Source organism: Salmo salar, chromosome ssa04 (genome assembly GCF_905237065.1).
Source record: "Salmo salar chromosome ssa04, Ssal_v3.1, whole genome shotgun sequence".
Lineage (NCBI taxonomy): Eukaryota > Metazoa > Chordata > Actinopteri > Salmoniformes > Salmonidae > Salmo > Salmo salar.
Window position 1 is genome coordinate 68873095 of NC_059445.1, and position 13001 is coordinate 68886095.

The window sequence follows — 13001 nt, forward strand, 5'->3', positions numbered from 1 at the left end:
CCAAATAAATGAAGTGGGCGGACCAAAAATGGTCGCACTGTTATTACGTCACCAACAACAAGAAGCGTCTACTGTGGCAGTTGAGAAGCCAAACACTTTAGTATTTAAGAAAGGTTATGTTCACAGATACTAGCAAATAATGTATAGACTTCCGGACAATTAATACTAATTTCAACGCTGTTGCACAACGTGAAACGTATTAGGTTGGTTGAAGAAGTAGCTAGCTAACGTTAACTCAGAAGTTAGCAAACGTTGCCTAGATAGCTAGCAACATGCCCTCTATTATCAAACCTAAAGTAAAAGGCACAACCAAAGTTTCAATTAGTGGGATAACAGTACATGCTCAAAGCAAACATTGTCATCGAAATAATGTATTGGCCGAGAGGAATCAGGCAGTAGCACCTGTGGGCGCCTGGGTGGAGAGTGGACAAGACTGCCAGGATGAGCATCCAAATGTAAGTGTAGCCGTACATCAGTTATTGTACTTGAACAGGTAGCTAGTTAGCATATTTACCTGTTGACTTATTCTTTCGTATGAGTCAGGTTCGTGCCCTGCTAACTGAGGAGCTACAGATGGAGATTCAACGGGAGAAAGAGGAGAGTCTTCGCCGGTTTCAGGAAGAAGTGCGCCGCCGCGTGGCACAACAGGCTCAAATCCGCAAGAGGTGGCAGCTTCAGAAGTCATGCGAGATGGTGACTAGGCTATATAATGTGGATGATTAACATATTGTATTACAATTGCTGTTCATGATGGAAGACAGTTAGTAGGCCAACATCATTATAAAAACAACAAAGCATTACAAATGGAAAGAATACAGTTATCTTGGTTTCCAAGTATTGTAGCTAGCAACTGCATATGTAAATGACATGGACTATGGGTAAATGAGCACCACCTCTATCAAGAATGTCACAGGCTAGTGACACAAACCTGGGTATGCCATGCAGAGTCCTCAAACTCCTCATTTAATGACAGCATATTAGCCAGTTTAAAGCCTGCGTTGTTTGTCTTTACAGGCAGAGCAGGAGGGGAGAGTGCTCCAGCAGTCCAGCGATGCAGCGCAGAGATTGACCCCCAGGAAGAATCCGTTCCCCTACTCCCCACAGAGAGAGCTAGCCATCTGCAGCCCCAACTCCCGCTGGGTTCGAGCACAGGACCATGAGAGCAGCGACAGAGAAAACAGGACAGATCAGCAAACGCATCAGGTGGCTAAATTTATCTGTGATGATTGACATCTTCTCCAGAGCATCTTCTATTCCATGCATTAAATGGAAGTAAGAAAAACGACCACATATCTCGATCATTGCAAGGGAAAAAAACTTCTAAATACCAGTAGCCTTGCAAAATCTGTGCTTGTTACAGTAAAGGAAAAGCAAGTAGTGTTCGTTTAAAAAAAAAAAAAATCTGTTATAAAAACATTGAATGAAGCCACACAAGCACTGGGTGATATTGTTATTGATTCGCATCTATATCTAACGTGTGTCTATAGCTGCGTTTACACCGGCCTTTTGACCAATCAGATCAGATATTTTGGGCAAAAGATTAGAATTGGGAAGCCTGTGTAAACACATCCTATGTCCATCATTGATCTCTGCAACAAAGGCTGCATTTACACAGGCATCCCAATTCTGATCTTTTTGCCACTAATTGGTCTTTTGACCAATTAGATCCTTTGCCTATAATTGGGCAAAAGATCAGAATTGGGGTGCCTGTGTAAACGCTGCCATATAGACCTAGGCTACCTACCTGTTTATCCTCAATAATGCCAAAGGATTATTTAAACAGATGTTGAAGCCATTCTGCTCATATTAAGTCAGTGACATTGCCATTACTTCTGTCGTTAGCGCTATAGATAAAATAGGTAATCATATGGGTTGGTTCTGGTATTTCAGCTCAGCAAAGTCATGAGGCAGGTCAGACACAGACTGGCAGCCTGTCAGACGGTCCGTGACGGAGAAGTGATGTCAGAGCTCCCTGGGGGAATATGGAAGGTGTCTCCTATCAGAGATGTGAGTTTATTTATACTGCCCCTTTCTAACAGACCAAAGTAAATTTTTACAAAAATGTCAGATAACCATAGAATTAGAATTAATTTATTCTACCTCTTATAGATTTGGCCAGCAGCATACTACCCTGCATCCCACTGCTGGCTTGCCACTGAAGCTAAGCAGGGTTTGTCCTGGTCTGTCCCTGGATGGGAGACCAGATGCTGCTGGAAGTGGTGTTGGAGGGCCAGTATGAGGGACTCTTTCCTCTGGTTTAAAAAAATATACACTGCTCAAAAAAATAAAGGGAACACTAAAATAACACATCCTAGATCTGAATGAATGAAATAATCTTATTAAATACTTTTTTCTTTACATACTTGAATGTGCTGACAACAAAATCACACAAAATAATCAATGGAAATCCAATTTATCAACCCATGGAGGTCTGGATTTGGAGTAACACTCAAAATTAAAGTGGCGAACCACACTACAGGCTGATCCAACTTTTATGTAATGTCCTTAAAACAAGTCAAAATGAGGCTCAGTAGTGTGTGTGGCCTCCACGTGCCTGTATGACCTCCCTACAACGCCTGGGCATGCTCCTGATGAGGTGGCGGATGGTCTCCTGAGGGATCTCCTCCCAGACCTGGACTAAAGCATCCGCCAACTCCTGGACAGTCTGTGGTGCAATGTGGCGTTGGTGGATGGAGTGAGACATGATGTCCCAGATGTACTCAATTGGATTCAGGTCTGGGGAACGGGCGGGCCAGTCCATAGCATCAATGCCTTCCTCTTGCAGGAACTGCTGACACACTCCAGCCACATGAGGTCTAGCATTGTCTTATATTAGGAGGAACCCAGGGCCAACCGCACCAGCATATGGTCTCACAAGGGGTCTGAGGATCTCATCTCGGTACCTAATGGCAGTCAGGCTACCTCTGGCGTGCACATGGAGGGCTGTGCGGCCCCCCAAAGAAATGCCACCCCACACCATGACTGACCCACCGCCAAACCGGTCATGCTGGAGGATGTTGCAGGCAGCAGAACGTTCTCCACGGCGTCTCCAGACTCTGTCACGTCTGTCACGTGCTCAGTGTGAACCTGCTTTCATCTGTGAAGAGCACAGGTCGCCAGTGGCGAATTTGCCAATCTTGGTGTTCTCTGGCAAATGCCAAACATCCTGCACGGTGTTGGGCTGTAAGCACAACCCCCACCTGTGGACGTCGGGCCCTCATACCACCCTCATGGAGTCTGTTTCTGACCGTTTGAGCAGACACATGCACATTTGTGGCCTGCTGGAGGTCATTTTGCAGGGCTCTGGCAGTGCTTCTCCTGCTCCTCCTTGCACAAAGGCGGAGGTAGCGGTCCTGCTGCTGGGTTGTTGCCCTCCTATGGCCTCCTCCACGTCTCCTGATGTACTGGCTTGTCTCCTGGTAGCGCCTCCATGCTCTGGACACTACGCTGACAGACACAGCAAACCTTCTTGCCACAGCTCGCATTGATGTGCCATCCTGGATGAGCTGCACTACCTGAGCCACTTGTGTGGGTTGTAGACTCCGTCTCATGCTACCACTAGAGTGAAAGCACCGCCAGCATTCAAAAGTGACCAAAACATCAGCCAGGAAGCATAGGAACTGAGAAGTGGTCTGTGGTTACCACCTGCAGAACCAGTCCTTTATTGGGGGTGTCTTGCTAATTGCCTATAATTTCCACCTGTTGTCTATTCCATTTGCACAACAGCATGTGAAATTTATTGTCAATCAGTGTTGCTTCCTAAGTGGACAGTTTGATTTCACAGAAGTGTGATTGACTTGGATTTACATTGTGTTGTTTAAGTGTTCCCTTTATTTTTTTGAGCAGTATATATCCCAATGCCCCAGGGCAGTGATTGGGGACTTTGCCCTCTGTGGTCACTAAAGATCCCATGGCACTTATCGTAAGGGTGTTAACCCCCGGTGTCCTGGCTAAATTCCCAATCTGGCTCCATACTGTACCATCATGGCTACCTAATCGTCCCCAGCTTCCAATTGGCTCATTCATCCCCCCCTCTCCCCTGTAACTATTCCCCAAGCCTTTCCTCAAATGAGAATGTGTTCTCAGTCAACTTACCTGGTAAAATAAAAATATTTTTTCTGTTTCTTTGGCTATAACTTTATCATTTGGAACTCTCAATTGCAGGAATACTGTCTTTTCTGTAAAATTTGTGTCAACATTTTAGTACAAGGAATTATTGTGCTTTCTAACTCAAAACAGAAACCTGTATATCGGGTGACAAGAGAAGAAGAGGGTCATGAAGAGGAGGAGGAAGATATTCCTTTGATTGGGCAACATGACTTCCCTCTTCAGAACTTTGATCCTCACGAGGGTCACAGGAGCAAGACTGTCACCTTTGACAACAATCCGGTCTGTCACCACAAGTGTTCTCTTTTTGACACTTCTCCAATTTCCAAACGCTCCCATTTCCCCAAACCCCACACAGTCAATAGTCCTGTGACTCACATGCTTATCCTAACATTCCTTTAGTCAGGCTATAGCAAATTGTTTGTTTATCAATCTATATAGTTACCTTTCTAACTCCAACTAAACTACCCTAAAGGTTTAATCTTACATAATGCACAACGAGAGGTGCTCAACTCTTACTAAATTCTGTAAATTATTCTTTGGGTGCTTTTGTCCAGGAGTCACCTGACTTTTATGAAAAAGACGGCTTTAAGGCCAAAACACATCTATTGTGACAGCTAATAATCAATCTTTCATACCTGTGTTTATTGCAGGTCTGTCAGAGGCTCTTTAGTGAGCCTTATCCTGAAGGTCATGGTAATGAGTTTAGTAGTGACCATAGAGCTACTCAAGTGCTGTGGCCCCAAGAAGACCAGGAGGAACTGAAGAGACAGGTGATTAAGGCCAGTTAGAACTACATTATAGGGTTTTAGTGTTTCTGAATATACACCCTGGCCTTAGACGGCTATTAAATAAACTTTATCACTGACCATATTTACACACAGCCCTCCACCAAATCCCCCCTTTAGAGATCAACTAACACTGTATGACACATAATGATTCATGCAGCACGGTGACCCAGTGTATTTTCAGCCCAAAAAGTACCACATATTTTCAAGACACACTTTCAGCAAGTTAGCATTTAGTAAAATACACTACATGGCCAACAGTATGTGGACACCACTTCAAATTAATGGATTCAGCTATTTCAGCCACACCCCGTTGCTGACAGGTGTATGAAATCGAGCACACAGCCATGCAATCTCCATAGACAAACATTGGCTGTTGTTTGGATACCACCTTTCCAACAAGTCAGCCCTGAAGCTGCCCGGTCAACTGTAAGTGCTGTTATTGTGAGGTGGAAGCGTCTTGGAGCAACAACGGCTCAGCCACGAAATGGTAGGCCACACAAGCTTACAGAACCGCCGAGTGCTGAAGCACGTAGCACGTAAACATGGTCTGTCCTCGGTTGAAACACCCACTACCAAGTTCCAAACTAACCCTGGAAGCAACGTCAACACAAGAACTGTTCGTTGGGAGCTTCATGAAATGGGTTTCCATGGCTGAGGAGCCGCACTCAAGCCTAAGATCACCATGCACAATGCCAAGCGTCAGCTGGAGTGGTGTAAAGCACTCCGCCATTGGACTCTGGAGCAGTGGAAATGCGTTCTTTGGCGTGATGAATCGAATCACGCTTCACCATCTGGCAGTCCGACGGACGAATCTGGGTTTGGTGGATTCCAGGAGAACGCTACCTGCCCGAATGCATAGTGTCAACTGTAAAGTTTGGTGTGTGAGGAATATTGGTCTGGGGTTGTTTTTTCATAGTTCGGGCTAGACCCCTTTAGTTCCAGAGAAGGGGAATCTTAACGCTACAGCACACAATGACATTCTAGACGATTCTGTGCTTCCATTTTTGGGGCATCAGTTTGGGGAAGGCCCTTCCCTGTTTCAGCATGACAATGCCCCCGTGCACAAAGCGAGGTCCATACAGAAATGGTTTGTCGAGATCAGTGTAGAAGAACTTGACTGGCCTGCACAGAGCCCTGACCTTTGGGATGAATTGGAACGCCGACAGCAAGTCAGACCTATTCACCCATCATCAGTGCCCGACCTTACTATTGCTCTTGTGGCTGAATGGAAGCAGGTCCCCGCAGCAATATTCCCACATCTAGTGGAAAGCCTTCCCAGAAGAGTGGAGGCTGTTATAGCAGCAAAGGGGGGACCAGCTCCATATGATTTTAGAATGAGATGTTCGACGAGCATACTTTTGGTCATGTAGTGAATTTGCTTTAAACTTTGGTCTCGGCTTCAATCCCATTAATGTGCTGGAACATAATTTTTCTCCATATGCACATTTTATAAAGAAATATACCCCGTGACACCATAAAACAACTTTACCTTAACTCTAACAATGTTTGTTTGTAGGGTCAGTCTCAGTTTCTGATGTACCGACGCCTATTCATGGACATTGAGAGAGAACAAGTGAAGGAGCATCAGAGACATAGGAAGCACCTGAGGAGAATCGGAAGGTGACTCGGCACAACCACAATAAACAAATGTAGTTCCCCCTCTGGATATACTGATTTTCAAAAGATTTCACTATTAGTAAACTGTGCTGTCACATTTGCATTCATATCAGGGTTGGGGTACATCTTATTTCAATGCAGTCAATTGAGATATTAAACTGAAATTCTAAATTTCCCTAGTTTTTCTCATTTGAATTTCAGTGTTTTGTTGAATTGACTAATTTAAATGGAATGTAACCCAACCCTGATTCATTCTGTACCAGTCAAAAGTTTGGACACACCTACTCATTCAAGGGTTTTTCTTTTTTTTTTTTTACCATTTTCTACATTGTAGAATAATAGTGAAGACCTCAAAACTATGAAATAACACATATGGAGTCGTGTAGTAACCAAAAAAGTGTTAAACAAATCAAATATTTTATATTCTTCAAAGTTGCCGCCCTTTGCCTTGGTAACATCTTTGCACACGCTTGGCATTCTCTCAACCAGCTTCACCTGGAATGGTTTTCCAACAGTCTTCATGGAGTTCCGACATATAGTGAGCACATATGCTGAGCACTTCTTGGCTGCTTTTCCTTCACTCTGCAGCCCAAATCATCTCAATTGGGTTGTGGTCAGGTGATTGTGGAGGCCAGGTCATATGCTGCAGCATTCCATCACTCTCCTTCATGGTCAAATAGCCCTTACACAGCCTGAAGGTGTGTTGGGGCATTGTCTTGTTGAAAAACAATTGATAGTCCCACTAAGCGCAAACCAGATGGGATGGCGTATCGCTGCAAAATGCTGTGGTAGACATGATGGTTAAGTGTGGCTTGAATTCTAAATAAATCACTGACTGTGTCACCGGCAAAGCACCATCACACCTCCTCCTCCATGCTTCACAGTGGAAACCACACATGCGGAGATCATCCATTCACCTGCTCTGTGTCTCACAAAGACACGGCAGTTGGAACCAAAAATCGCAGATTTGGACTCATCAGACCAAAGGACAGATTTCCACCGGTCTAATGTCCATTGCTCATGTTTCTTGGCCCAAGCAAGTCTCTTCTTATTGGTGTCCTTTAGTAGTGTTTTTTTTGCAGCAATTCAACCACGAAGGCCTGATTCATGCAGTCTCCTCTGAACAGTTGATGTTGAGATGTGTCTGTTACTTGAACTCTGAAGCATTTATTTGGGCTGCATTTTCTAAGGCTTGTAACTCTAATGAACTTGTCCTCTGCAGCAAAGGTAACTCTGGGTCTTCCTTTCCTGTGGCGGTCCTCATGAGAGCCAGTTTCATCATAGCACTTGATGGTTTTTGCGAATGCATTTGAAGAAACTTGCAAAGTTCTTGAAATTGTCTACATTGACTGACCTTCATGTCTTAAAGTAATGATGGACTGTCGTTTCTCTTTGCTTATTTAAGCTGTTCTTGCCATAATATGGACTTGGTCTTTTGTATACCAACCCTACCTTGTCACAACACAATTGATTGGCTCAAACGTATTAAATTTCAACAACGCACACCTGTTAATTGAAATGCATTCCAGGTGACTACCTCCATGAAGCTGGTTGAGAGAATGCCAAGAGTGTGCAAAGCTCTCAAGACAAAGGGTGGCTACTTTGAAGAATCTCAAATATAAAATATATTTTGATTTGTTTACTACATGATTCCATATGTGTTATTTCATAGTTTTGATGTCTTCACTATTATTATACAATGTAGAAAATAGTAAAAATAAATAAACCCTTGAATGAGTAGGTGTGTCCAAACCTTTGACTGGTACTTTATAAACATTCATACTCCTTCAACATGGTCTCTTCAATGTAATGGATAAAATGTGTTCTTAACAATGCATACAGTGGCATTAAATCCCATTGCAAAATAAGAACACATTTTAATGTAGTTTTGTCTGAATTTTCTTTTCCACTGTAGGATAAAGGCAGAAAAGGAACAGAAGAGGTTGGAAGAGGAGAGGAAGCTGGAGAGACTGCGGCAGCTCGAGGAGGATAGACTGGAAATGGCTGAGAGGAAATTTCTAATTCTGGAGCGACTGAGGCTTGAGGAAGAGGAGAGGGCAGAGGTGTTGGAGAAGAAAGAGAGAGCAAAGAAAGATAAAGAAGCCACAAGGTAACTTTATTAATCAATACAATCTGAAATTAAATGGACTAGATACAGCCCAGAAGGTTTTTGATAATTGTACAGTATCTGACATAGAATGGTCAATCTTCTGCCAATATATATAATTGTTTTGTCCTTGAGCAACACATCATGTGCTCTACTCCTCCAAAAGTCACATTGGGAAATATGAAAGACCTTATTCTTTCTAGAAAATACCAGTGTAAAAAAATTAATTCTGATGTTTCCTCGTGATAATCATGGCAACCAATGTTTTTATACTTTAGATAACACATCTACATTCTAACCTTCTCCTGACCCCATTCCTAGACTGGAAAGCATGCTGAATGATTAATCTCCTTTGAAAGTACTTTTTAGTCCTGGAATAATCTTGGTGCAGGAAACTGGCCCTAAATATGTTTGTGCTGGTCAACTAGAGAATAAGGCCCTGTGTCCCAGCCTGTGTTATTGTGTGACACGTTGGGTACTTTGACAGAAAATGGAACAATACACATTGTTTTGTGTCTTGTGGTAGGTACATCGAGGCTCTGAGAGCTCAGATGAAGGAGAGGATAGTTCTGGAGAATACAGAGCTCCCTCCTCTCTGTTGCTGCGGAGACCGTTTCTGGGACTCCCATCCTGACACCTGCGCAAACAACTGTGTCTTCTACAACAACCCTAAAGGTACAAACGGTACCAAATGTCTCAACCACAAGCCAATAGGCTACCTCCAAAAGAGCAGTATGGTATTTATTTGACCTGCTGCATGCCAAGATAGGTGACTTGCACCCTTGTTGTATGTTTACGATATAGAGGATGTATCATTTCCCATATAATATTTTCATCAATTATTCAGTGGTTCCTAACATCAATGTTAGGAATGTTCACTTTTTAGTTTCTGGTAGAAACATGCCTCGAGGAGTAATTAACGCAACTCTGTCAAGGTCCCTCAACGTGAACCTACTGACGTTTATCAGTTACCCAATATAGTTACCTCCTGTTCATTCAACATATCAAATTCCTTCCATATTTTCCCTGTTTTTGATTCTTCCCTTATTTTGATTATTTTCCCTATTCTAGTCTACCTGGGTCATGTTCATTAGGGCACGCAATATAATAAAAACATTTACAAAACTTTGTAACAAGATTGTAAATTGTCATGGTCAAAACATGTAGATTCACTGGTTGCAAAGATTGGGAGAGGTCTAGGCATAATAAAGAGATGCTCTGCTTTGTTGACACCACACTCCAAAAAGCAAGTTCTGCAGGCTCTAGTTTTGTCTAATCCTGATTATTGTCCAGTCGTGTGATCCAGTGCTGCAAGGAAAGACCTAGTTAAGCTGCAGCTGGCCCAGAACAGAGCGGCACATTTTGCTCTTTAATTATAATCAGAGAGCTGATATAAATACTATGCATGCCAATCTCTCTTGGCTAAGAGTTGAGGAGAGACTGACTGCATCACTTCTTCTTTTTATAAGAAACATTAATGTGTTGAAAATCCCAAGTTGTTTGCATAGTCAACTTACACACAGCTCTGACACACACACTTATCCCACCAGACATGCCACCAGGGGTCTTTTCATAGTCCCCAAATCCAGAACAAATTCAAGAAAACGCACAGTATTATATAGAGGCCTTATTGCATGGAACTTCCTTCCATCTCATATTGCTCAAATAAACAGCAAACCTGGTTTAAAAAAACAGATAAAGCAACATCTCGTGGCACAACGCCTCTCCCCTATTTGACCAAGATAGTTTTTACTTGTGCCTTTTAAAAAATGTATGTAGTTCTGTTCTTGTCTAATGATGTTCTGTATTTTGTCATTCTGTATTATGTTTCATGTTTTATTTGGACCCCAGGAAGAGTAGCTGCTGCTTTTGTAAGAGCTAATGGGGATCCTAATAAAATACCAAATACCAAACCGAAAATGATAATTAGGGTTTCTTATTGGGCTAGTCCATTTTTCAGTCAGTTCTCTTACGTTTGGTTCCCGATGAACATGACCCAAAGGTTCAGAATGATGTGTTATGAATGGGATGGATGTGTTAATGATTGTGTTTCTTTCATCCAGCCTATGTCCAGGCTCTGCGGTCTGCTCTGTTGAGCTGTGATCTGAAGGACAGGAGCCACTCCACTCACCAGCGAGCCTCGACTCACCGGATTGCCTCCATGCACGCCCTTTCACCCAGGAAGGAAACCACAGCTCACAGGAAGTTAGCCACCTCGCAAAGGAACCAAAAAAAAGAGGACATTTGAATTTCAGCCCTCTGTTTTTTTTAAAAATCAATAATGACCTTTAAACGGTACCATGAAAGGACATGCCGTTTTGTCATGCTATTGATTTTGAATCAAACCTTGCCGTCTCTCACTCTCGAATACTTATCAGTTGTAATTCCTTGAAACGTGATGTCCTTTATTTTGTATGGTTTTATTTTAATTATCTGTCTTTAGTTATGTCAAATATGTACACTTGGTTTTACGCTATGCTTAATTGCTGAAAAATTGCTGATTTAAAACTTGACATTTTATCTTTTGAACCTCGGGATGATGCTTCAGTGGTGTTTGTTAGTCCTATAATATATTTTGGATGCAGCAGTGGGCATAATCACTGGTAGTGTCCTAATCCTTCCTATGACGGTATATATTATTCCATTCCTATGGAAAAGTGGGGGATGAAAATGGCAGCTGCTTTCATTTCCTATAAAATGGGGAAATAGTGACTCTTGTCCTAGGCAACAGACCTATGATTATTTTTTATTTTTTTATATCAATGTATTATTAATATGTTACTCATTGCATTGTTTGGGTGATTTGTTACGGTTTCCTACGGTAAGATTTATTTATTTTTTAGTGTTCACCAAAACTGAATGAATGTAAAAGGCCTTCCTATATGGTAAATGCTCATGTTTATTAATGAAAAAATGAGAAGCTAAACTTGTAGGATACAGTGCATTTGAGAAGTATTCAGACCCCTTGACTTTTTTCAAATTTTGTTACATTAAGGCCTTACTTTTTGTTACGTTACAAAGCGAAAAAGGTAGATTTCTTTTGCAATAACATTTTTTATGGAAATATTACATTTACATAGGTATTCAGACCCTTTACTCAGTACTTTGTTTGGCAGCGATTACAGCCTCGAGCGACGAGCTTGACACACCTGTATTTGGGGAGTTTCTCCCATTCTTCTCTGCAGATCCTCTCAAGCTCAGTCAGGTTGGATGGGGAGCTTCGCTGCACAGCTATTTTCAGATGTTCGATCGGGTTCAAATCCGGGTTCTGTCTGGGCCACTCAAGGACATTCGGAGACTTTTCCAGAAGCCACTCCTGCGTTGTCTTGGCTGTGTGCTTAGGGTCATTGTCCTGTTTGCAGGTGAACCTTTGACCCAGTCTGAGGTCCTGAGCGCTCTGGAGCAGGTTTTTATCAAGGATCTCTCTGTACATTGCTCCATTCATCTTTCCTTCAATCTTGTTTCTCATAGTCTGAGAGTCCTTTAGGTGCCTTTTGGCAAACTCCAAGCGGGCTGTCATGCCTTTTACTGAGGAGTGACTTCAGTCTGGCAACTCTACCATAAGGGTCTGATTGGTGGAGTGCTGCAGAGATGGTTGCCCTTCTGGAAGGTTCTCCCATCTCCACAGAGGGACTCTGAAGCTCTGTCAGAGTGAGTAACCATCGGGTTCTTGGTCACCTCTGTAATGTAACAATGTGGAAAAAGTCAAGGGGTCTGAATACTTTCCAAAAACTCCAAGGCATTCTTACCAGAAGATAAAAGGGAGTCTAACATCAATGCCACAACTAAGCCTGGTAAACGAGATCACATTACCATAAACTATTGCTATTAGAGAGTGCACAGATTCTTCTGCTTTTTCACAAATTGCCTATGTGTGTAGTTCTACTTTGATGGTTAAGATGGCTAATAATTAAATGTTTTCTCTACACTTTATTTGAAATTCTGGTGTGTGTGTTTTTCCACTCTCACTGTAACACAGTTCATAAACTCTAATCATGAGACTCATCATGACCACCCTCAAGGTGTTTGTGCATCAGTACCCTTTTCACAAACTGTAATAAATAATTTATTTTCACACTGTCCTTTTCAGCATAGCATATCTAGTTAGTTGTAAAACTGAATGCGTTCAACCGAAAAGTGTTTTACGCATTTAATCCAACCCCTCTGAAATCAGAGATGCCTTAATCGACATCCATGTCATCCGCGGCCGGGGAGCAGGTGTTGTTAGGGGGGTTAACTGCCTTGCTCAAGGGCAGAACGGCAGATTTTTTTTTTTTTTTCCCACCTTGCCGGTGTTGTGCCGAAAATCTCCCCCAACATGACCCAAGAAACGTTTCAATTTGTAATTTTACAGAATAGATATAAAAATATAGCAATTT

General features: G+C 42.4%; 1 protein-coding gene across 1 annotated transcript; it reads left to right on the forward strand.

Annotated features, from left to right (window-relative positions):
- Window positions 1-25: 25 nt before the first annotated feature.
- On the forward strand, window positions 26-12555 carry ccdc15 (coiled-coil domain containing 15). The gene is made up of 10 exons (XM_014197779.2): window positions 26-455; window positions 544-693; window positions 1015-1203; window positions 1891-2007; window positions 4240-4389; window positions 4761-4880; window positions 6415-6518; window positions 8431-8625; window positions 9149-9297; window positions 10686-12555. Exons 1-10 carry the CDS (start codon window positions 273-275, stop codon window positions 10868-10870), a joined length of 1542 nt encoding a protein of 513 aa, XP_014053254.1. The 5' UTR covers window positions 26-272; the 3' UTR covers window positions 10871-12555.
- Window positions 12556-13001: the final 446 nt, after the last annotated feature.